General features: G+C 42.7%; 1 protein-coding gene across 3 annotated transcripts in view; it reads left to right on the plus strand.

Annotated features, from left to right (window-relative positions):
* The window catches only part of FYN (FYN proto-oncogene, Src family tyrosine kinase), a 39,233-nt gene extending 16,877 nt beyond the window's left edge, over positions 1-22,356 (plus strand). For all 3 annotated transcript variants that reach the window (XM_009869103.1, XM_009869102.1, XM_009869104.1), the window contains 5 exons: positions 1,449-1,628; positions 3,446-3,522; positions 3,626-3,779; positions 12,468-12,599; positions 21,717-22,356. In XM_009869103.1, the coding sequence (XP_009867405.1) occupies positions 1,449-1,628; positions 3,446-3,522; positions 3,626-3,779; positions 12,468-12,599; positions 21,717-21,925 (752 nt within the window). In that variant the 3' untranslated portion in view covers positions 21,926-22,356. The remainder of the gene's footprint in view (positions 1-1,448; positions 1,629-3,445; positions 3,523-3,625; positions 3,780-12,467; positions 12,600-21,716) is intronic.
* Positions 22,357-25,940: the final 3,584 nt, after the last annotated feature.

Below are 25,940 nucleotides of genomic sequence, written 5' to 3' on the forward strand. Positions count from 1 at the left end.
CCCCTCAGACAGCGCCGTGTGCTGCTGAGGGAATTACCCTCCAAGTGAGGAACAACACAGGCAGCGGCTCCTCCGCTGCTCCTGCCCTGTCCTCTGCCAGGGGAGGTGGCAGCTGGGACCCAACCACGTGCACAAGAAACAAACCGGTTGACTTTATGCTCTGACCAGGCTGCAAAAGCTCATGATGAAGTTGTTTTGGCTTAACCAGTTCCCGTGTAGCAGCTGAGCCCTGGTAACCATTAAGGTGCTTTTAACAAAGACAAAACAGGCACATTACCTTTTTTGATGGCATCTTAATCTCCAGGAACTAGATTTGAGTCTTCATGTACTTTGTAGGCCTCCTGCTATCCTCATGCTTAAGGCAAAGGAGTGATTTTTACCCAGTGTGATTATTTACTGAACTCATTTAGTGTTGTTCTGCCTTATCACACAGCAGCTCCCTATCAACAGGTCACAGGTCCCATACAAAGCCATTTCGGCCCTGGTTCTGGAGCAGGGTTCAGGCAAGTCTGGGCAAGGGACAACTGGGAAGCACTAGGAAAGTGATACTTCTGCCCATATTAATTTTCCTTATTTCCCCTTCTCCAGTTCCCCATCTCCTCAAAAAACTGTTATCATAGGTAGGTGGTTTGTTGGTTTTTTTTTTCCTTTCCAGTCCTCCTTCTGCCCCTTGCAAATACCCAAGTAAAGCCCCACATCTTGTGAGATGCCCTGAATCAGCCTTCCCCAGCTCTCTCCAGGTCCTTGTGCAGGCATTAGAGAAGGCTTGGTAGATGACGGCTGAAAAATGATGCATCTTGTCCATTTCAGTTCTGACCACATGTAAAGAATAAAGTTAAGCGGACAGGAACCACCTTGTTTTCTATCAGCAGCTGCTGGGCTTCTGGGGATGAGGAGGGGAAGGAAAAAGACGTATTTTGGTTTGGAAACATGCCCATTTTTCTAAAATGAAATCGATTCAGAACTTGTTTCTTGAGAATTTTTCTTAGAATATTTTTTTTTCCTCTGACTCAGAACAAAATCAAACTTTTATAATGTCTTGCAAATGGAAATTTCTGGGTTTAACAGTTGTTACCCCAATCTGTGACTAGAGCTGTGTTGCTGTCTGTAGCAGTTACTTGTTAGCAAGGGAATACATGAAGATGGGTTTCAACAATCTCACGTTTCTTACTCAGAGGAGATTCCTGTGGACATCACTGGAAACATTGTCTGAGTAGGACAACGGCGATTGTGCCCCAGTGCCAATGGGAGTATTATTTTTCAGTATAACAGAAAAAGACTACAATATGAGGGAGGCATGGGAGGGATATAATGATAAGGCAACATGGGAAGACAGCCTTTAATAAAAAATAATATTAGGTGTCCTTGCTAGTTTATTAGTTGGTAAAATTAGACATCAGGCAGAAAAAGCAGCAGAAGATGTTTAATCTAACTATCTGTGCTTGTAGGTACGTGGAATGGAAATACTAAAGTGGCTATCAAGACCCTGAAGCCTGGCACTATGTCTCCAGAATCTTTCTTAGAAGAAGCCCAAATTATGAAGAAGCTAAAACATGACAAACTGGTCCAACTTTATGCTGTGGTGTCTGAAGAACCCATCTATATAGTCACAGAGTACATGAGCAAAGGTGAACTGCTGCCCTTGTTAACATATTTTTTTCTTTGCTGATGGTCCTTGGGCATACAGAGCGAGGTGTAGTGTGATACATGAACAGCGTGTGAGGAAGGAGAGAGGGAACAGGAAGCTAAATTCACCCCTGGCTTCAGAAGAATTAGGAATTCAACTCTGAATTGAGCCCAAATCTGAGATCTACTAGATGTACAAAAAAATTTGCACTAGGTGGAAGAAGAAGTTGGTGCAGACTAAGTGCTACCACCTGCATCAGCATCTAAACTTCCCTGACAAGTGGAGATTTGCATTTTCCAGGTTTCGATGTTATTACATGCTGCTTCCCAAGATCCTAGCTTTTCCTGGCACCAGAAAGTTCATCTGATGTCTTCTTTCAGTGTTTACATGTTGGCCTTAGGTTTCTGTTTCTTATAGCAATCTTGAGTTCCATCACATGCACCTCGCTCTCAGACCACAGCTTCATTTTCAGTTCACACATAATTTATCATTTTAGTACCTGATTTGTACATATGATTCTTTCCCTCCCCTTTCCCCTTCTCGCTTCTCTTTTTCTTTAAGCTACTTGACTGGTAATGGTGTAGTAAAATGAGAAGAGGAAAACTTCTCGCTCCGTCAGATCTCCAGCAGGGGTGCTGAGAGCAGAGCAAAAAATCTGCTTGTTTTGGAAAAGCAAATGAACCAAATAGGAAACATAAGTTCTCACAGGGAAGTTTCATTGTACATCGGAGGATACACTCTGAAATTTTAAGTGCATTTTTTCAGTCTGTTTGGAGTTGATTTTTATTTTCCTGGCAGGTGCCTGCCCACGTCCCTCCTCAGAGGCATCCAAGCCCTGACTAACTCACACTTTAATCATATGTCTCAGTGACAAGCATGTGCTTTTTCCCCTTTAGAAAAAAAGACTTCTCAAAATCCTTCTGAAGTACGTGGTTTATTTTGGCTTACTTTACTAGTTTTTACTGTAACATTTTACATCTTTGGATCTGAGCTTGAGGCTGACGATTTATCAAGGAAGAAACGCTTAATCATCTGTCTTTTCCCCTTATTTGTTAAACCAATTCACTGACCTTATTTAAAGAAGACTGCCACACTTCTATGTTTGAATGCAAGATTGGGAAAGGAGCTATAGCATCCAAGGCTTTTTTTAAAAATCTACAGGGAACCTCCTTGCTTTCCCTTTCGAGCGGGAGCTATGTCCTTATAGCTCTTGCTAAAATTGCTTTGATTTGATCTCTGCTTTGTCTTCACTAGTTTTGCATCGTGGTCTTCTAAAATTAATGGTTCGTACTACATTTGGTTATGGATTACATAGAGAAGGAGCACTACAAATTTCCAAGGAAAATTAGCTTTTTTTTAATGCTAGGTCCTTTGAGCTTACCAGGCTCCAGGCTGACCTTTCTTCTGGAGCAGATTGAGCTGGGATCTGACTTTTTCCATAGCTTGTGTGGCTTGGAACCGAGCTGATGCTTTGCAGCTAGCTGAGGCCTTTAGAGAGCAGCAGGTATGTAGCTTCAAAGAGCACTAGAAAAGTTAAGAAAGATCAGCTTTCTCAGTAATGCTCAGGAAAACTAAAACCATTGTTTCTTTTCCCTGCCACTCTCTTTGGGCTAGAGACATATTCTTCTGCAAGGAAACCTTAAGGAAGAGTGAAACAAGTATAATAGGAGTACTGTAAGATATTGTGGAGTCTTTTAAAACTGTCGACCTGAACTCAAAACACTGTCTTTAATATTGCACATATAGCTGCACTTCTGTCCTGATGAATAGCCATTGCTTCCCTAACATCTCTCTATTGTGTCAACTTTGCATTTGCAGGGAGTTTGCTAGACTTCTTGAAAGATGGAGAAGGAAGAGCTTTGAAGTTACCGAATTTGGTGGACATGGCAGCCCAGGTCTGTCTTTGGAGTACTCAGCACTTAGGTGTATAGATTTTATAGCCCGTGCATGTCTGAGTTCTTCTGAAAATGCACCGTTTGTGTTTCATGCTTCTCACAGGTGGCTGCAGGAATGGCGTACATCGAGCGAATGAATTACATACACAGAGATCTGCGGTCTGCAAACATTCTGGTGGGGAATGGCTTAATATGCAAGATTGCAGACTTTGGATTGGCAAGACTGATTGAAGACAACGAATATACGGCCAGACAAGGTAGGTGCAGCAGCAGGCATAGCACTGAGTGCCATTCTTGTGACAGGAGAAGAATGGAACATGGCTTTTAAAAACTCTCTCTCATATGCTTTGGTGTTACTTTCAGTAAATCCTGAACTCGTATTAGCTCCTAGCCCAGAACTTCATTACTGAATGGATGGCCTAAAGAGAATTACTTGTTTAGTTATGTTCCTTTTAAAAACTTAACAAAATTAAACAAAGATGACAAGTGAGAGCCCAGATGGCTGAAGTGACAGTAAAGGCAAGATCCTTGTGCTGGCATAAGAAAGAGCATACTTTACCTACCAGTCTTGAAAGGCTGAATGGGGTTATCTGGAAAAGCCTATGTAAGCTATTTCTTTTGTAGTGTTTTGTAGTATTTACTAACCACTATGAACATTTCTGTGCTATTCTGATTTTCTTTATTTCAAACAGTTCAAAATATTGTGTCTGTATGCAATGGAGCTGTCTCTCTGAGCACTGTGTTTCCTTCGTGAACTTAAGAAATGGCAAAGCCATTTTCCAGTGCCACACAGAGTGCTGGGCACAGCCGACCACTGATACACTATAAAAATGTATCAAAGAGGATTGTAGATTTTTTTAAAAAGCATGTGTGTCTGTGTGTTCAGACTGAGCCATGACACAGGCTCTTTGTAGTTAGTCATTCTTTACAAGTCATGCTTAGTTGTCAGATGTTGGTCCAAGTTTGCAGAGCTACGGTTTTGTTCTCTTTCTGCTGGCAGTACATTGGTAGTGCTTGCTCAATATGTGTCAGTAAATTCCACTCTGTCCATTTCAGTGCCAAGGCCAAAGAGCGTCCCGTTAAACGCTGTTCTATGTCATCAGACAGCGCAGATTGGTTAAGTGCTTCATAACCCTTTCCTGTTCTGAGTTTTTCTCTTGACCAGAAGTCCCTGTTTCAACACAGATTTTGCCATTAACTCTTAGGAAAGAGCTAACCTCTTCCTGTACCTTTCACATGTTGACAGAAGGAGCCACAGAGTTTCAAGCATGCCTTGCCTTGGCCTGGGAGCAGCAGCTCTCGCGCTGTTCACACACCCCTCTGAACTGCTGTCAGCAGCACCTGGTCACAGGGATGTGGACCTCAAACTGCATCCACCCTAGAAGCTGCCTGCTTCGAATTCAAACAGCAAGGCCTCATTATTTTGGGGGAGGGCCCTTGAAGAAGCTGTGGTGGGTACTTAATGCAGAGAGTCAACCGCTATTGATTTCTGCCTGAGGGTAGGAATTGGTCCTCACTGTTAAAAATAGCCTCGTGTCATTCTCTCCAGAGCAACAAGAGTGTCCGGAGGCTCTGGGAGACAGAAAGCTGCCAATTTGCCCTTCTGTTGTGTAAAACAAGAAGAGCTTTCCTGGAATAAGGCAGCCAGATCCAGTCTGCAAAATGGCTTTAAAACAGTGTCCTGTATCTCCGTTGCCGTCTGGTTTTCTGTCATGTCTTTTGTTCCCTTTGGAAACCACCCAACGTATATTTTGACATGACTAATTATTTGGTTTAATAGATAAGTATGTGACCTATTTCTAGCCAGATCTCTTCAGGCTCCTGATCCCTAGGAAATCCTCTGCTGACTTGTTTGCTTCCTGGTTTAAATCCCTTCGCATGTTAGAAGGCTGTGAAAACCTGCCTGACTTATGTGGAGGAATAGCTTAGAACATTTTTAAGACAATAAAAATTATTGGACTTGGGGTGGGAAAACTTGGAGCTGAGAAAAGCATAACACCAGGAGTGGCAGGGAGAGGAAGCATAGTTATGGGTATCTTCTGCCCTTCTACCATGGCAGAAATCACTTGTATGGTGGAAAAAGTGGCTAGGAAGGGAGAAGTAGTTGGCTTTTAACCTGCATCGCTGATGATCACTGAGATCTGAATCATGGTTGCCTGACTTCATCTCATGGGGTGAGTCACCCATCCTTCCCGTACTTCCGGGCAATGGACAGTACTTCCTTCCCCTGGCCTCAGGGTCAGGCTTAAGTCCTTCCAAGCTACAGAATTGCTTAAAAGAGAGAGCCAAAAAGCTGTAATCACAGGCATCTTGTGGAAAGATTTTTCTACTTTCACTAATCTCAGGTTTTGACCCTTTCTTAAGGGGCAGCTTGTTCTAGGGAGGGGTGCATTGTTGAGCAAGCCATGCCCTCACAATTTACATTTTGTTGCAATTAACGTGGCTACCAAGCCAGCTGGGCAGCCAGGGCGAGCCTAAGACCTCTAACTTATTGAGGAAGAAACCTTGTTTCTAATGCACCACTGAATTTTTTTCTTCAAGTGGGGTTCAGTCCTGGTTTGTTTGGTTAAACTTCAGTTTGAGCATTGCTTGGTGGAGACCACAGTATCAGGAGGAAATGGTTGCCTCTGCTTGTTTCCCATGACCTATTACTTCAGCCTCCAAGGGGATGCATCTGGGGACTGCTCTGTTTATCTAGCTGACTACTGCTTCAGTGGGAATTTTGACACAGGAGAAGAGCCTGGCCAGCAGAGGGGAGGGGGACGGGGAGTGCTCCAGACTGGAAGCTCCTGTGGGAGAAAGGAAATGTTTTGCCTTACAAAATCCAAAGATTAAAGGCTCTGGTCACTCTCTCCTCAGCAGTCGTCCTTCTTCTGGCTTAAGTGTGTTAGTGGAGAGCTCATTGTTGGCGTGGGGAAGAGGTGGTTTTCTCCAGCCTTGCTTGATCTCCTACTCCCTTCCCCCACTGTCACTTTTGTCTCTGATTAAATATTTTGAAAGGAAACAGATGGGGATGCTTTGAGCCCCAGTGGGCTTGAGTGCAGGATTCCTGAACCTGTATGGGTATTACTCAGCCTGGTGGTAACATTTTACTGACCGGTTTATTTTCTTTTTGGTTTGAACAAAGGAGGCCTGACTGGTCCTGATTTATGAGAGGTAAATAAAAAGCAGTTCGTTGTCTGCACTGCCATTTCTCAGCAATTGTCAGGAAGGAAAGAGATGGTCATGCCACTAATGATTTAAAGCGTGTGACTAGCAGCTATACACTGCCATTAAGTAATACAAAAAAAGAAAAAAGTTCTTGGCTTGTAATGAGCATTTGGCTCCTCTTGCTTTTAGAGGAAGTGAGTAATCAAAGGGGAAAAACATGCCTGTTAAAGTGACGCCCATTTTAAAGGCTACACTGGTGGACTGTGCCTGCACTAGGGAGGCTTGCTTCTTTTGGCTGTTCCAACTGTTGCAAGGCTGTTGCAACACCTTCCCACAGTATCAGGGATTCAGTCTTCTCTCCGTCCATCTGTGATGATTCTTGTGTCAGTCCTATAAGCTTAAAACTCCTGGTATCCTACAGGGCACAGAGAAACTTCCCATCTCCTCCAACACAGGATTTCCCATACAGTTCTGCTACCCTGATACTGATCTGGTTCACAGCTATGCAGAGTTTTGGCCAAGCACGTGGCATTTTTGTGGATAGTGCTGAGTGCTCCACGGAGTTGCTAGGGAAGAGTTGTTACTATTCTAAGCAGTAGCAGCTGATACAAATTTAAAATTGCCTTAATAAAAGTAAAAAAAAAAAAAAAAAAAAAGGCAGAGTTATTTTCCAGGCCATGTTTCTGCTGCGTACACTGGCAGCACTTGCAGCAGTGCCTCTCCAAGCAGACATGAAACAATAAGGATCTTTCTGATGCCTTCCAGACAAATCAGAGCTATTTTGGGAGCTCTAATAAATGTTTGTAAACTCTCAGATTGTTTCTTGCTTCCTTAACACTTAGAAATACCTCCTTCCTGCCCTGCTTAAAAACAAGGGATGCTTCTTATTTTGATTTCCTAGAAATGAGCTGGGATTTTTTTTCTCCCTTCCAGGCTCTCCCCAACCCTTTTGCAGAGACTTGGCTCCAAGCTCACCAGCTAATCAGACCTCTCTTGTTCGTGACTGACTGTGCTACGGGCTGTAACTCTAGGGCTTTGTTCTTACTCTTTACTTGCCGTCCTCAGGCGAGTGGATCAGACATGAGGAAGGGCTTTTACTTCTCAACAGCCAGCCCCCGCCATCCGGGAGGGGGATCACTGATAGGCTTCTGCAGAGAAGACGTCTGCTCTGAGAGAAGGAGCGTGGCCAGGTCAGGAGGAAAGGCGAGGGGAAGGTGGGCTTGCAGGCAGAGGGTGAGAGGGGTGCAGTTCCACCCCTTGTCCCCCGTTTCCTGGGGAGGGATCAGCCCGCTTCTGGACACTGAAGTTTTGCCAGGCTTGTAATTTCACATTCATTCTCACGGCATAAAATATGTAATTTTGTAGTCCCTCCCACACAGCACTCAGGCCCCTCATCATCGCCTACCAAGGCTGACTCGTTTCCTGCTACATGCTTGTTTCAGCACTTCGTTTTAACCTTTTGTCGCTTTCCATTTCCAGCCCCAGGAGAAGTTCAGTGCTGCACTACATTCTCTGGTCTCTAACCCAAGACTTCACCTGTTTTTTGGGTCTTAGAGCTTGGGGCGCTGTGTTGGGTTTGGTTTTAAAGTACGAGAGTTAGCAGCTTTGTAACATTTCCGGAAACAGGATCATTATCAAGCTGGCAGTTGCTCTGGGGCATGAATTTCAGAGGTTTCTGCTTCATCGAGATTTAGATCTGCAAAAAGCAAAACTCTGAGGGATTTTCGCTCCCCTCAGAAGCAACCATGCTGAGAATTGTAAGTCAAGGTCGCTCAATTATCCCAGCCCCCTCCACTCCTTCTCATCACATGACCTCCTTATAGCTGACAAAGAATTAAAACAGGGCCACGGATTGATTTTTCCCAAGGAAATCCTTCTGGGATATAACCTGTGTGAATGCCCAGGCAGAGCCAGGCAGAGGTTCCAAGAACGAGGCTGAGCCTCACAAAAAACGCAAGCTAGGAGGCCAGGCCAGCTGCCCTAGCTGTAAATTGTACAAGCAGCTTTGACTTGATGTGGTTGTGAGCAGTCAGAAACCCCAAAAAGGCTTTCCCCCAGCTTAAATGTTTAAAAAAAGGTACAGAGATGAAAGCTGCAGATTAGTACCTCACTTTGAGGCAAAGACAGGCTATCCTGAACTAATGAATCTGGTGCATGGTTGGTTTGTGTGTGTGGAGTTACTGACCTGCTAGTCTGTAATATAATGGCTTCCAGAAAAAAAAAAAAAAAGAAAAAGAAAAATATCCCCCCCACTGATGTAAAACTTGCCTTCAAAGTAGGAGATAGGCTGCCTTGTCAGCTGGGTAATTTGGCTTATCAGATTTATTAACGTGTTTGTCAGTAATATACATTTTATCTGAAGATCTGATGCAGTCATTTGTTTGCAGCACAAATTCAGCTTGTTTAATAAGCTGCTGAGGTCTGGGCAGAGGGAGAGGGTGGGTTCTTTCATTGCTGTGTCAGTAAGAGCGTAAGCGTGGAGACTGTGTGTGAGTCAGGAGCCACGCACAGCGTCTGGCCTGTGTGAACGCTTCATACAGCAGTAGCAATCAGGAGGCTTCAGAACAGTGCTCAGCATATTTGGAGATTTTTGCGTTTTTGTGGAAGTGCCCTGCCTGTGCCTGCAGTGCCAGACATTAGATGGGTGGCAGCACCCCGGGGGGATCCCTGTTAGACACACACACACACACACACACACACACACAATCACCCACAACCACACAAGCTGTGCTGGCGGCCAGCCTGGTACATCCTCCCTGGTCCCTGCTCTCCCCTTACTGATGGCTCTGCCACACAGGGTTGCAGACTCTCTTGGATCATCTAGCCTCCACCATGACAGGGAGGTTGGACTAGATGATCTCTAAGGTCCCTTCCAGCCTAGGCCATTCTATGTGTTGCAGGGACAGCTTACAAGGGTGTGTAGTGATAGAAAAGGGGACAATGGTTTTAAACTAGAGCAGGGGAGATTTAGATTAGACATTAGCAAGAAGTTCTTTACTGTGAGGGTGGTGAAACACTGGAACAGGTTGCCCAGAGAGATGGTGGAGGCCTCATCCTGGAGACATTCCAGGTCACACTTGATGGAGCTCTGAGCAACCTGATCTAGTTCAAGATGTCCCTGCTCACTGCAGGGGGTTGGACTAGAGGACCTTCAAAGCTCCCTTCCAAACCAACACATTCTGTGATTCTAAAATCACTGAGGCAGGGTCCTGATAGCGACCTTTCTGCCAACCTCGCCTTTCCCTCATCCCAGTCTATCACTTCAAACCAAAGTTTGGGAAATTCTGCACAAAATGCAGAACATGATTTTTGTATTAGTTGTGTTAGCCAGACAATGGCCCAGAGCAGGGACAATGTAGAAACGTAATGAGTAACTATTCTGTAGTCAGAAATTCCACAGCACAGACCATTTGCCTTCTCCAGCAGTGCTCATCAGAGTCCAAAGGGGTTCATACTGCTTTAGCTCTCAGGAAAAGGGATGTGGTGTCCCCCCTTGTCACCTACTTACCTTACTTCTCATCTTCTTTCTCATGGTCCCTCAAGACACCTCCCTGTGCCACACCAGCAGTATATGAGGAAAGGAAAAATACCAGGAGAGTTGGACACAAAGGAGTCTGAAGAGATTTCGTTCCTCCAAAGATGAGTTGTAGGTGGTTGCTATCTTTGGATCTGAGTATGAAGCACAAGGGAATTAGACCAGGTTTGGCTCAGCTTCTCGGAAGAACACAACTGATTTAAGAAAAAATAAAATGTATTGAATAAAATGTGTGCAACAGACAAATGAGCAAGCCCTCATGCTTGGCTATGTCACACACCACCAGCAGACATGCAAGCCTTCAGGCTGCTGGCCAGCCGGGAGCCATTCGTTCAGCTGGCATGGGGTGTGTGTACTATCTCAGCTGCACGTAGGAGAGAGCAGAGGGACATTACTCCTCATATTCATAGCATGCCTGCATAAGCCCATCTAAAGCCATGCACTGCAGGCCTAGGGAACCCAACCACCAGACAAAGGCAGCTTGCTGTTTTTGTGGGGTTTGGGGAGGGATGTATAACCCCCAGGATCTGCTGGGGGCTGGGGGACCCAGTTGCCAGCGCCCTGTGGCTGCTGGTGCTGCTGAAGTGGGGCCAGCTTCCGGGACAGAGAGAGGCTCAGGTGACGGCAGGCTGCTGCTGCTGCAGAGATCTTGGAAATCACAGCCAAGGCAGTTTTTAAGAAAAGATGAAGTTCTGTAAATTTTGAGTCTTACAAACTAAAATTCGTCCCAGGAAGAAGTGTAAGTTAGGGAGACTTGAGACCAAAGCACCCAATTTTAGCTCCTGCCTACATATCAACTAATGAAAATATAGAAGAGGCAGACTTTTTTGAAAGTGAAGAAGCATCCAAAAATCCTCCAGCACCTTTGCAAATCTAACCACTGATGTATTGATGCTTAACTAGACAAGTTCCTGACTTCAGGCATTAGGGATTTGAATGTTTTTCTTGCTTCTTTTAATTTAGCAGGACATACTTGAGCAACTGCAGTTTTCCCTAGAAAAATGTATTTGTTTCTGAGTAATATTCTCTCATAAGATCACTTACATGTAGAGCAGGAAAAACTTTAACACACCCGATCTCTAAGAAAGGAGATGAGAATTACCCAACCCAATGCATTCTATGGTTCTACGTTTACTTCATACTTACAGTCAAGTCAGATTGCGATGTAGCAGAAGATAGAGGGCATCGAGCACTGGATGTGATGGCAAAACAGCACTGGCAGGGAACTGTAAACAGTGCCGTTAATTCACTCCCTGAGAACGATTTGTCCACGTTGTTACACTTTCCACACTCCTCCTGAATTTTTACGAGAGGGTGGTGAGAAATCAAAGTCAGTCTGTTTCCCAATTCAAGAGTGTTTGTCACTAGGGATCAGCAATAAGCAAAGCAACTCTTTTGCCTGTATGTTAATACAAGGCACCAGGGAAATGTCTGCATATTTTTTTGTACACACTACAAGTTAATTATTACCACAAGACTTTTCTTTAAAGTCATCCTGAAAATATTTTCCCTAAGAAAACAGTAAATGATTGTAAAAGCAAACGAATCAGTGTTTAAAGGCTTGTTATCTTACCTTCCTTACCACAACTTGCTCCCTGCAAGCTCTGATGATGGATGAGCACATTAGAACTGCACGTATTTAAGGCATTACAGGCTTTTCAGTGCCAGGAGCTTAAAGTACACTGTCAAGTTATAAATCACAGGCCAAAGTTGTGCCTTGACATCACTGCACTCCAAGCAACTCAAATAGCAATATTATTTTTAAGTCTTTGCATGTTTCTAATGAAATATTAGGTTTGTTTTTAATTTACCATGTTTGTTTGGTTTGCATTTTGCTCAGCTGGAGCACGGAAACTAGGAGGTACATTTCCAATAAATCTCACTTCTGTTCATACATGCTAACTGTGTTTGACTTGCAAATATCACATGGAAACGTTAATTTAAAACATTTTGGGAGAAAGAATTTCTATTATATTTGGCTTATTGGTTTTTAAACCTTTTTTTTTCCTTTAGAAAACTTGAAACCTGAATTAAAATTTTAGCCTTCTCTTGGGAGGTGGGACAAACCCACCCCTTCATTCCCTGCTTAGACTGTCCTTCTGCCCTACATGTTCTACCCTCCTGTCTTCTCTGACTATACTCCACAGGGCTGTTCATTAACACTTGCCTGCAGCACTGTTGCAGAAGACAACAGTCACCTGCAAACCGATACTTTGATTCTGTCTCTATTTTGATTAAGACTCATTTATTCTTTTGTTAGGTGCAAAGTTTCCCATTAAATGGACTGCGCCAGAAGCGGCATTGTATGGAAGGTTCACAATAAAATCAGATGTATGGTCTTTTGGGATCCTACTGACAGAGCTTGTAACAAAAGGGAGAGTGCCATACCCAGGTAAGAAAACTGTCTGAGCCCTGCTTCCCTTAGGGAAAGGAGGGGGAACGAGCCATATGCTTAAATCGGAATGTGTATTTAATTTCACCGGGCTCAAAGTATGATGGTTATCATGTGTAAGTAAGTTCTGTGTATGCTTAAAAACAGTCGTGACTCTGAAAGCTGCTGTGTGACGGTCATAACAAAAACGACAAGAGGACAGAAAATCCAGCATGTTATTTTCTTATTTTTTAATTGTTCACAATTTGATTAATATACTTCCTGGCCAAATAATGCAAGTGGTGTAAAATTACTATACTGTGGAGCAAATAGCTCTCCATACTATGGCATTCATTTTAAGATACCAACAGTTAAACTCCCAGAGTGGCATTACTCTGTTTATTCTGTCAGTCTGGTTCTCTGCAAGGCTTGATGACTGTCTCAGTGTCTGGTATTACCAAATCTCTTTTCTATAAACTCTTAAATTTCAATCCTTGCTTTCAAGATGGATGAAAAGCAAAGAAAATAATTCTGTAATGTGCAGGCCAGAGCCCATGGCAGGGTCACAGCGGGGCCAGATTCTCTGCATGGGGGAACTAGAGGCCCCATGGCTCTTTGTTGAATCCCTGCCAACTATCCGGTGGATTAAGATTTGTAGGAGGGGTGATTAGATCTGCCTATGCAGAAAAAGCTTTTCATTCTGTTGCCCCCTTGAAGATAGCAAGCACTCAGGTGAAGAGGAAAAGGGTGAGGTGAAAGCAGCGCATTTCACAGAAAAGAATTTAATCCCTTCATTTTTTATCAACACAGATACTAACAACAGGGCATCTAGCTGCATCTTTATTCTTTTTATAAAAAAAAATATCTCTCTACACATTGGTATGGCTGAGTGCACTGCAGCTGACTTAATGGAAAGTGCCCTAAAGCAGTTTTGATTTTCCAATCCATGTCATGATCATAGTATGATAGAATCATAGAATGGGTTGGATTGAAAGGGACCTTCAAGATCATCTAGTTCCATGGGCAGGAACTCCTTCCACTAGACCAGGTTGCTCAAAGCCCGATCCAACCTGGCCTTGAACACTTCCAGGGAAGAGACATCCATAGCTTCTCTGGGCAACCTGTTCCAGTGCCTCACCACTCTCAGTAAATAATTTCTACCGAATATATAATCTAAATCTACCCTCTTTCAGTTTGAAACCATTACCCCTTGTCTTATCACTATGCTCCCTGATAAAGAGTCCTTCCCTTTCTTTGCTGTAGACCCCCTTTAAGAACTAGAAGGACACTATAAGGTCTCCCCAGAGCTTTCACTTCTCCAGGCTGAACACCCCCAACTCTCTCAGCCTGTCTTCACATGGGAGGTGCTCCAACCCCCTGCTCATCTTCACAGCCCTCCTCTGGACTTGCTCCAACAGGTCCATGTCCTTTTTATGCTGAAGGCTTCAAAGCTGAACACAGTACTGCAGGTGGAGTCTTACCAGATCAGAAGAGAGGGGCAGAATCATTTCCCTCAACCTGCTGGCGATGCTTCTTTTGAAGCAGCCCAGGGTGCAACTGGCTTTCTGGGCTGCAAGCACATATTGCTGGCTCATGTTCAGTTTTTCATCCACCAACACGCTCAAGCCGTCTACAGGGCTGCACTCAATTCCCCTAGCCTGTATTTGTGCTTGGGATTGCCATAACCCATGTGCAGGACCTTGCACTTGGCCTTGTTGAACTTCATGATGTTGACATGGGCCCACCTCTCAAGCCTGTCACCCTCTGGATGACATCCCTCCAGTATGTCAACTGCACCACAGCTTGGTGTTGTCAGAAATTTGCTGAGAGTGCACTCAATCCCACTGTCCATGTCACTAACAAAGATGCTGAGAAAAGTGCTTGCAATGTGTAACTTGTTGTGGGACCCATGACAGACATCTCAGGCATGGCCTCTGTCTTGATGTCTTGAAAATGTGGACAGTTTTATTACATGGCAATTTGAGTACATCAAAGACAACCAGCAACATCTCTCCTCCTTCAGCTGCTGTCTTCCTCCTATATCCCTCCTATAAAGTCCTCAGACACAGCTCTTCTGGCTGAAGACATCAAGTAGCTGGAAGCAAATTTTTTGTGTGTTACATATCACAGAATCAGCAGTTTTCTGGATGCTCATATCCTGCCTCAGTTATGCGCTGCCCAAGCTCTGCACCAAGGCTCTTCTTCCTGGCTGGGACTCCCACCCTCCTCAACCAGGAGACCTTAACCATACTTAAGGTCACCATCATTCCCCCCTGTTAGGTTTACCTAGGGGCAGCCTCTATTTTTAAATTGAATTTCCAAAGTCTTTAGAGATTTCAATTCGGCCTTATTCCACAGACCCTCGCTGGGAAAGCTTTTATGGGAGGAGGAAACTCTGGAGAGGAACTGAGGCCTTCTCAAAAGGGTCTGTCTCTGCACATGAAAAGAGGGCTCAGACTTCCCAAGGTGACAAAGACCTCTTGAGCTCCTCAGAGAAGACTCTGCTTTCTCCTGACATAGAAAGGATCTTCCATCTCCTGCTTCATGCTGGGGAGAGGAAGGATAAAGGTTCATGAGTTCAGGAACGATAAAGCTTCAAGTCCCTGTCTGGGGCAGGGAGTAGGGTTCAGATGCACCCACGGGTCTTTTCCTGCCATCAGAGCTTGACTTGTGTTAGAATGAGAAGATGGGAGTTCAACCACCCTGAGAGGCAAGACTCACCCCCCTTCACCCAAGTAGACAACCTACAGGTGAGAGAATGCAGTTTGTGTCTGCTTTGGCACCCAAGGCAAGATCTGGAAAGGGTCAGCCTTGAAATGAAGAGCTGTCATTCTGCTGTAATACCTGGTGTCCGAAATAGTTGTGAGCACGTCGATCTGATGTTTCTGCTTACAGCTCCAGAAGCAGGCTACAAGGGGAGCAGAGAGAGGCCCTCAGACAACAGAGTTGCTCTCTTGCTTGACAGGATCTTAGTGGCTGGAGAGGTTATTTGTAGCACACGCTCCAATCTGGTCATGGTGACCATGCCCACAGGTACCTCACGTCTTGGAGAACCAGGCATAATTTCAAGTTTGAATAGAAGGAAGGAGAAGCACAACAAGGAGGACAGAAGAAGGCAGGTCTTGTATAGGAGTGGAACAGACTGTTTGGAACAGGACTTGGCATTTGTTGTCCCCCAGATTTTAGAGGGCTGGTTAGCTCAGTCAGTTGAGCATGGTGCTAACAACGCTAAGGTCGCGGGTTCAATTCCCATTCGGTCCCCATGTGTTGCCTGATCTAGTCAACAGGGGGTGTTCCTGGCAACAGGGAGGCTGAATTAAAATGATCTCTAAGGTCCCTTCCAGCTTAGGCCATTCTATGATTCAACTAGTTCCTGTCCTAATGCTCCACTTTGGAAGAGAGACTGGAGCAGTGACAGGGCATGAGCAGTAAAGATTTTACTCGTAGAGATGAAGATCAGGCTAAAGTTCTTAATAAAGCCTTACCCCGGACCCTATAGTTCCCACTAGCAAGACTGACCGTTTGGCAGGTGTCCTCATCTTCACCCTTCAGCTGAGCCTCTTTCTCTGTCAATGGACATAATGGACTGCTATGGTATCTAATTTATTAGTAATTTTGTTAGCCTTCCGTAATGCTTTCCCATTCTTTTCACAAGGCAGCAGGTTGAAATAAGAAACTTTCACAGTCTTTCTGGGCATTGAGATTCTATTTCCACAGTTACAGTGAGGAAATAGGAACTAGATATGGGCAGAAGAGGAGCCAGGTTTAAAAAACAGTCTGCTTAGTCAACTTTTTTCAGTGTTTCTTTCTTTCCCCTTTCACAAATTCCCCGTGTGTGTGTGTATGTACCCTTGTCATGGATGGTAGATAAGGAGTTGAGACAGATTTGTGCACAGCACATAGCACAGATAAGCTCAGGTGTGTTTCTTTGTGAGCTAAAAAATGTCCACTTACAAATGTTGTAGCATCTCTTACACCAAGCAAATAATAACTTCTTTGAAAAAAACAGACCAGACTAAAGCTAACAAACAAAAAACAAAAAAAACACCTGTCAGATATTGATAGCTCAGCTTTGTGGGTGTTTTGAGGATGAGGAGCTGTTGAGGTTTTTCAGGTCTTAATTTCTAAATGAAGCAGCATGACTTCCTGATTTTTACAACTTGTTACCACTTTTGCACAGAAATAAACAGATTCGTATTGTCCTTTGTAAGAACAGCATTATGCTTCAAAGGTTGTCTTCCTTTAGGAGAAGGTTTCTCGTTCCCTTCAGTGCACTGTCATGCCTGAATATGGAATAATCTCTCTGCCTAAGTCCCATATCCTATCCCTGTGCCCTCACCTCTGACTCTTCTTTGGGACTGTCCATGGAAATTAGAAATTCTACTTCTAGATTAAACTGAACAAAACCCAAAAATCAACTTGTCTCCATTGTACTTCTCTCTTCTGAGAGCATGTTCTTGAGTGTCAACCTGTTCCAGCTTTTCTGGAGGACTACATAATTTTATATTCTCAGTTGTACTAGAGAATGGCCAACATGTCCAAGTCTGAGGAATCTTTGAACATGAGCAGAGGCACAGCTCTGGATTCTTGGAGATTCTGAAACATAGAATTTCTGGGGATGAACAGCATTTGAGCTGTTGTTGTAAGGGTCCTATTTTAAGCATATGTGTCTGTATTAGTTTGATCATTACTCTGAAAGCATGAAGTGCATTTTTGAGGACCATAATTCTCAGTCCAACAGAAAAAAAAAAACTAGAATAAAGCAGCTTAAAACCATCACTGTTCTCCCTGGACTCCACATTGCCCAAAGTAATCTATATAGCTTATTACTTTGGATGTGAGGATGCTGCCTAGTTACAGTAATGGTTCCTGTCTTCTGGAAGAGCAGCATTGCCAAGCTCTGTGCTCTTTGCACACCCATTGCATTCCCTCTAATCAAGCTTCTCGAAGCACTCCAAAGCACTTTCCAGTGTTTTCTTTAGCCACAACTGGAAACTTTACATTCTCTTTTATGTCACAGTAACTCTTACCACTGCAGCTTTTCTAGGAAAAGTCAAGCAACATGGTACTTCTGTCCCCAGTCCATATGGGCACTAGATTTTTATTATACTGAGCATTAAAGTAGCCATATCCTGTGGCATCCCAAGATTATTTCACTAATAAAGCTGGATGGCAGGAGTGTATTTCAGTTTAGGTTCTCTCAGGGAATAAAAAGCTAATGGAAAAGCCATCTTTTGGAAATGAGATGTTTCCTTCTTGGTCCAAATGGTAATTCTAGAAACATGATGAGCACAAACTGATTTCTCAAGCACGTAAAATAGTCTACAGAAGGATATTGCTAAGTATTTTATTCCACAGATTAGGGATTTTAGGATAAACTTTTAAGGGGTCCAGACACATACAGCCAGCAGAATTTCATTTATTATTTATTAAAAGAGTTGAAACTCTCGGGTATTCATTAGGAGAGAGGAGTTGTGCAAACTGCTCAAATATTCTCTCTGTGGTGTTAGAAGTGCAGATACAACAGACTCCTACTATCAAAAGAGAAACGTTAAAACTGGTAGGATATGATAAGTGAATGTAGATAATAGGCTTGTAAGCATAAATAGACCTTTTAAGAGGTAGAAAGTATGCCTAAAATACTGCTGTTTTTATAAGTCTGACAAATAATCACATCAATTTTGAAAATGATGTATTTGAAACTCCTTTTTTAAATTAGCAGCATGTGTCAAAACCAACAGACTTTCTCTGGCAAATCCTAGGTGCTGCAGCCCTTGCTGTTTGTATGAGTTCCAGTAAGGAACACAAGGATTACTTGGTTTAGTTTCATATCTGGGTTTTACTGGAAGGGAGGGAAGAGGAGAAACGAAAAGAGCATTTTTCTGTATTGTACCATGATGAGAAAACCTGACTTGACTGACTTTCCAGGGACAAAAAATTGTTATGATTTCAGACAGCAATGTCTCTTTAATGCTCTTTTTGCTATCTTTTTTTTTTTTTTTTAAGGGAAGTGAAAAGCTGTTTATGTTTCCTGCCCCTCAGGGTTTTTCTTCCAACATACAGTTCATTATCAGGTTTCAGAGTGTGCTTTGCAGCACTCAGTAATGCATTGGATAAAAATACCAAACATTTGATATCTTAGAATAACAAATCAGTTGGGAAGGACCATTTCTGCTGCTGTTGTTTGCACCCATACTGTACTTAAAGGGGCAGTGCCAAAATAAAAAGAAAGAATGAAGTTTGTTTGTGGTTGAGATAAGTACAATAGATGAGTTACTGGTAGCACTTATTTTCATAGACTTTAATATGTAAGGGAAGCAAAGCACAGCAGAAGTTCTTATGCCAAACATGAGGTAATTCAGGTGTTTCAAAGACAAGGATATGAAAAAGCATGTGGTTTTATTCAAAACACAAATAAAAAAAACCTTAATTATTGAGAACACAACATAAGCAAAATACCCTTATTTTTTTCTCATGGCATCTGAGGAACAGCAAGTCCAGAAGGTCTGGGTTGATGCTGCTTTTGTGTTGGTGATTACTAACAGACCGCTAGTGTTTTGTAATTTAATAAAACAAGTAAAATATGTTTGAAGATGTTCTTGTTGGATGAGGAACACCCAAATGTTTGTTCAGTGTGTGGCAAGTTTTTCTGGTTTGTTGAGAGCCTGTGTGATCTAATAACATCAGTTTGGAGTCAGTAACACAGGAGAACTTTAACTCCTTGCAGAATCTGATGTCTGCAGAGAACCGTTATTACTGTGCTTTCATCATTCTGTGCAGTCCTAACCACGGACCACTTTAGGTGCCATACAAGATGTTTTATCCCACTCATAAACATCTAACACCAGAAGTTCAGTGAGTGGATGCAGGTGATAAATCAGACACAAGAAACCAGTGCTCATGTGTTGGTCTGTGGCTTAGGAAATACCATAAATTGATAATCTGACTTTTCTTTCTGCAATTATCACTGCTAAAGGGAACGGTAAGGAGAGGTTTGTAGGAGGGTGAGGCAGTTCTCTGCAGAGGTTCCTCCGTGAGCAAAAGGCAGCCTAGAAGCAGCACATCAGTGTCTGTTTGGAAATTGAAGGCGCTGCTGTAAGCTAACCAAGAACTGTGACTCGACCAGGACATGGCCAAATTAGAGCCCAAATGCTATTGGGGCAGCCTGTGAAAGGCTTTGAAAGTGAAGACAAGCAGCTGGTATTTTACTTAGTAAACAGCAAGGACCAAGTAGGAAGACCATGCAAGGGGTGGTTACAGTAACAGGCTAGGAAAGTGATCCTTGCAGAGACACTGCAAAGGCATATCAGCAGGAGGAAATTACCCGGTCAAGATAAGAGGAAAAGGTGTTTTGTAATCCAAACATGAGATGAGAATCTAGATATGGATGGTCAGGAAAGGCTATATTTTGCAGATGCTTCTTTCAAAACATCTTTAAGAATTAAACACAGCCATGAGGACACAGAGTAAAGGCCAAATCCAAAGACACAGCTAACTTACCAGCCCTAAATGCTATGCAGTATAAGGATATTATTCCCACTAGTCAAGCTGTAGAGTAGAGAAATAAATCTGTATTGAAGAAAGTGGTTGAATTATTTCTCACAAAGAAGTTTACCAAATACATGATGTAGAGATGAACCTCTGGGTCCTGAAGGTGAGGGCAGCCTGAAAGAACAGAGTGGAGGAGACCCAGGGAAGGATGGTGTCACAGAAACCAGGGGGAGGGTAACCTAAGAGAAAGAAGGAACATCAAGGCACTGGTTTCTAGATTTGGTCAAGGAGGAACTTAAGTGTCCCTGCTAGGATGCTGAGGGGAGACCTTACCACGCTCTACAACTAGCTTAAAGGAGATTGTAGAGAGGTAGGGATCAGTCTGTTCAACCAAGTAACAAGCAATAGGACAAGAGGAATCGGCCTCAAGTTGCACCAAGGGAGGCTTAGATTAGGTATTACGAAGAATTTCTTTACCAAAAGGGTTATAAGGCATTGGAACACGTTGCCCAGAGCAGTGGTGGAGTTCCCATCCCTGGAGGTATATGAGGCATGTAGGCAAAGTGCTTAGGGATATGGTTTAGTGTAGGAGTTGTCAGTGTTAGGTTAATGGTTGGATGTGATGTTCTTACAGGTCTTTTCCAATCTAGGCTATTCTGTGATACTAGTCCTCCTGCAGAACTGCTTGGCAGGACCCACTACATCAAGGAAGTGAAGTTTGCAGATATTTCTCACCAGAGGACTGGGACAGGGCTTGCCAACTGGCAAGCCACAAAGTTTGCAATCAGTATGCACGCCTTGTCTGAAATACTTCAGCATGCCTGTGGTGCCAGTCTTACCTTTGATGCTGTTAAAAAGCCAAAGAAATTAGTGTAGGAGATAATTAAACTAAAGCTGAACCTGACTGCAGCTAACGTATGGTGAAAAGCGCTTCAGGAGAGGAATCAAGGATTAAAGGGATTGCACAGAAAAGACAAGGCAGCAAAGGGAAAAGACAAGGTAGCTTGTCTCTTAGACACAAGAGCAACTTTGTTCTCTTCTGGGTTGGGATGGAACAGTAGAATATAGTAGAAACAACACTAACCAGCACAGATGAAGGGAGTGCAGATCAGCAGCAGCAGTAAGCTTCCAAACTGACATTGAAGGTAACGCTTCTGGACACCCCTGGTAGCTCAAAGTAAACAATTTGTCTTGAAGTATCTGGAGAATGACCTCACAGAGCACTTCAGGAAATGCCCACGTTCAGTTCATGTGTTTCAAAAATTCGTCATAATTTCTGGAATTTTGAGTAGTATTTGTCATAGCGTCTTTATTTTCCTTAACTGCTTCACATAATGTATTGCATGGCTACTGCTGTTGGAGAGGGAAAACGCCAAATCCTGCCCATTGTGAGTAAGCCGAGAGGGTAAACATGTAACATGGGAGCAGTGTTTTACTCATCAGTGGATCCTAAAACCCTCTACTGAGAGAGAAAATAGTCCAGATTACCTCGCAGTAGATGAAGAACTGAAACAGGACATTGGGGTCATTTCATTTCACTTGTTTGAAACAAAAGAAATTAATATGATCGAGAAAATCCTGTGAGAGAGAGAGGTATCAGGTAATTTGACTGTAATTTGACAGTGTGGATTTGTCCACCCTTTACAGGCATGAATAACCGTGAAGTCTTGGAGCAAGTAGAACGTGGTTATCGGATGCCATGTCCTCAGGACTGTCCCATCTCCTTGCATGAGCTTATGATCCACTGCTGGAAAAAAGACCCAGAGGAGCGCCCAACTTTCGAATATTTGCAGGGTTTCCTTGAAGACTACTTCACTGCAACAGAACCCCAGTACCAGCCTGGTGACAACCTTTAAATCCCTGGTCTCCAGACACTTGTCACGAATTGCCAGGTGTTTCTCAGCCCTGCCCCACCTGCCCTCCAGCTTCCAACTCTGTGATCGACTTCTCCGGAGTGCAGCATCTTCCAGCACGGCCGTGCACGGGAGGGGCCGAAGCTGGGAACTTCTGCAGCCCTTGCCTATGACCACTTGTCCTAATAATCTGAATGTCCTGGATGAAAAGGAGAAAAACACTTGTTTTTTCGTAATCAAAGACTCCAAAACTGCATTGTATTGATGTTATGTAAACTGCAAAACCTCTGTTCATTGTAAATAGTAACTCAGTGCCAATAACTGATCCTAGTGCTTTCCTTTTTTTAAAACGCAAAACCTATGTGATTTTAACTAGTCTTCTCCTGATCCAACTAAAAGTATTATTTTCCAGAAGTGGCCTCTTTGTCTAAAACTTTTTTTTTCATGTTTTAACAAATAAAAAACAAAATCAGGACAGGTGTTTGATTTTTTGCTTTTTTTATATATAAAATATATATAATATATATACATACCTGTACATACAGTATACGGGTGCTATTGCAGAGGAAACTCATTTGGAATTGAATGAACCCTGCTGCAGCAGTACCCAGGAAGCGATACTTTTACCGCAGACATGAAAACACTGGCAGGATTCTGAAAGCCAGTGATCTAATTTTTGGCTTTTGCCAAGCATGATTTTTTTAAATTGGATTGCACTTTTTGTTTATGATTATGTACCTGTAGATGGTTGTAACTTTGCTCTTTCAGGAATCATGTGCTGTATTTACAGTAATGTTTCCAATGTTTGACAAGTGTGTGATGATTTGTTCTTGAAATTAAAACGAACATATTTAAAGCAAGAAAACTACACCATCACTGTTTGAACTGGAAAATTGAAACTGCAAGGACTTCCTGTATCAAAACGCGTATACCGAAATGTTTCAAAAAAGTTTATTAAACAGTGTAACCACATTCAGATGGCCTAAAAATCATAGCATTTTAGCCAGGTCCACCTGCTAAACTGTTGGTCATGCAACTAAGATTCTTCTGTTTTATGTGTAACATTTTTCCATTGTAAAATAAGTGTGTTAAATGTCCTGTACTGCTAATGGAATTACTTTCTCTATGTCTGCAAGTTCTCCAGTGGAATACTATGCACTTCTTTACATTTCATGGGGGATGCACAGAACAAAGTATTACCTTTTCAGTTGTCTGTACCAGCCTTGAATTACTTACATTTAACCAAAAAAAAAAAATTCCTTTCTATTTCTATTGAGTTTTTAATACTGAGTTGCAAATTTTAAAGTCTTAATTACATTTTGTTATGGTTTATTTGCGAGTTTACATTTAAAAACTGTTTAACTTTCTTAATTTAGTAATTAAAAAAAGAGCATTTTACATTTGGATAGTTGTTCTTTTGTTTAAACTGTGGAGATAATCGTGGAGATGAGACAAGAACTTTTCCAGAAGGGGTGTCATGCCATTTGGGCATCATATTTCATAGGAGTATGCAGACCAGTTACCTATGGGACATTGTTTTCCAAATTATGAAGTCACTATGTTTTTAAACAGCTGGAATTCAACTGTAAGGAAGGTGTCTGAATGCATATCTAGTCTCTCATTTCTCTGTTCTACAAGTGGTTTATTCTTTAATAGTTCTGTTGCATTTAACGTGAATTTCTTTACACTTACAAGTGTTGTAGGAAAAGATTTTCTCTGCCTTGTATTGCTGTTATTGCTTTAAAATATTGCAGCCAAGTAAGACTTCCTGACAGTTGAAACTCTTTTTTTTTTAATTAATTATTTAATACTTAGATTGTGGATCGATATTCTGAATATTCACTTATTTTCTAAGGAGAACCTTTTTCCGTTCCTGAAAACTAACCCAATAATGAACTGAGATTCAGAGAACAAATTGTCATCATTGTTTTAATATTTTCTATACAAAATGTTGACTGAAAATCCTCTTACAAAGGAGGCTTCCACACTCAGCCTTTCCTGAAGTGTGAATTTATAAGGCAATGTTGCTTGTTACCAGATTTCCATGATAAATTGGTTAACATTTTACATGTAGAGTCTATAAGTAATGTTATGTACATGATATATTCAAACGTTGCTGTACCTGTAGCTGTGGAGTACTGAAGAGGCCATAATTCTTGGACTTTTAGCTTCCTCTCTTAGTGCTTACAAAGCAAGCCGTGGTCCTCTTTTTTCCCCACAGCTACCCCCCTGCCTTAAAATGTCATCCACTGAACTGAGGACTCCGTAGTAACTCAGCGGGCTGGCGATGCCAAAAATGTCACGTACTCAGCCCCGATGCTGGGTGGCAAAGCGCGGCCGCTCTGCCAAGTTCCTTTGCTATGCCACAAACTTCAGTGCAGTTTCCATTTGTAATGCGGGATGAGCCTAAAACATGAGGTTTTGCCTATGTTTCTCGTTGGAAGTAAGACTCGGACGGGACGTTGTTGGGGTTTTATGGCCTTTATTTCTGGTTCTTGGGTTTGCTGTTTCCTGTATCGCATTCAGTCTATGAGTACCATGTCAGTCTCTGCCACGTCTCCGCCTGCAGCTGGCTGGTGTGCAAACTGATGCCGCTGCTGAGTGGCAAATCCAGACCATTTCTCGTCGGTAGCTCTTCTGCTTCTTTTTCTTAATGTTGGGAGTTTTGTTGTTTGGGTTTTTTAATCTCTCAAATAAAAACATTAGCAAAAATTTAAACAAGGTCGTTAGCATTTTTGCCATAAATTAATAAAAACCTTTTATTGAGTGGTGTATACACCACAAATAGCTGTGTGATGCCTGTAAAAGCAGAATTAAGAGACTAAGAATCTCCTGTTCCCTCCAGTAAGTTTTTTAATATAATGTAATTTAAATAAATCTCATCCAGAAAAGAAACAATCAGCCAAACACTGCCCCACCAGCCCATCTGCCTTCCAACTGATCCATGGTGTGGTGGCGAAGCTCCAGAGAAGGTGACCTACCAGCAGCTGAAAGGACTCCATGGGGTGACCCGAGCATCTCTAGAACAAGCTTAATCCAATTCCAGTCCCAGGAAAAATGACAGGCGGAAATGCAACGCTGACATGAAAGGGATGGTTAGCATGATTAACACCTGTTAACATATTTCTGTGAGAAGGAAATGATGTGAGCCTTGGTGGGTCTTCAAAAAGGTCCAAAGTTTGTCAAAGGCACTAACACAATGTTCTTTGGCTTCTGCAAACAGTGCTCGACTTAGTTCTGTGTGGCGCTCTGGTTTTGATTTAATTACCACTGTAGAAAAGCAAAGTAAATACAAAAGAGGAAAGTGATTAACTGCTAAAATTACAAGAACAATCACAAATGGAAAATCTGTCACCAGTGCAAGTGTTTCTCCTGAAGCTTCTAGACTTGAACGGATTACCTGCAGACCGAGAAGGCTGATTTCTAAATGTATTTGACCTTGCCACGTAACTTCAAGGTGAGTGAGAAGTTGCTTAAATTTATTTTAATATGCACCACCCTTTCCTTACATGCTGGAATAAAAAATATAGTACGCTAATGAAAGCTACCTCATTGTACTCAAGGGGTTTAAAGGCCTCACATAAGGCTGAACCCAAGCATGCAAGAGCTTTAGGAGATACACAGTAGCTCCTCTTCTAATGTGTAGACAATATTAATTCATCAAAGAAGTCTTTTCCTGTCTAATGGGAAATTACCACCAGCAGTGCAGACAAAAGGATATTTATTTTCTCCAGTTGTGTCAGTTTGAGGGTCTGTCTGTCTCTCAAGAATAATTGAAGCCTGTTTGTAGCTCAGAAATCTCATTGTGTTCTGCAGTCTCGGTAGCAGTGATTATAATTTCCTGTGACTCATACACAGAGAAATTTTATCGCTGAAGGGGCTCCTGTCAGTCGGGGCAGCATTCCCTGCCATCTTAACTGAAGAACGGAGCACTTCAGTTTCAGGTTTTCCTGCACAGACCAAACCAGAACCCTTCAGCAAAAATCAGAACCCTTCAGCAAAAAAGGGAAAGAAGGCT

This window comes from Apaloderma vittatum, unplaced genomic scaffold (assembly GCF_000703405.1).
Source record: "Apaloderma vittatum isolate BGI_N311 unplaced genomic scaffold, ASM70340v1 scaffold4055, whole genome shotgun sequence".
In the NCBI taxonomy this organism is placed as follows: Eukaryota; Metazoa; Chordata; class Aves; order Trogoniformes; family Trogonidae; genus Apaloderma; species Apaloderma vittatum.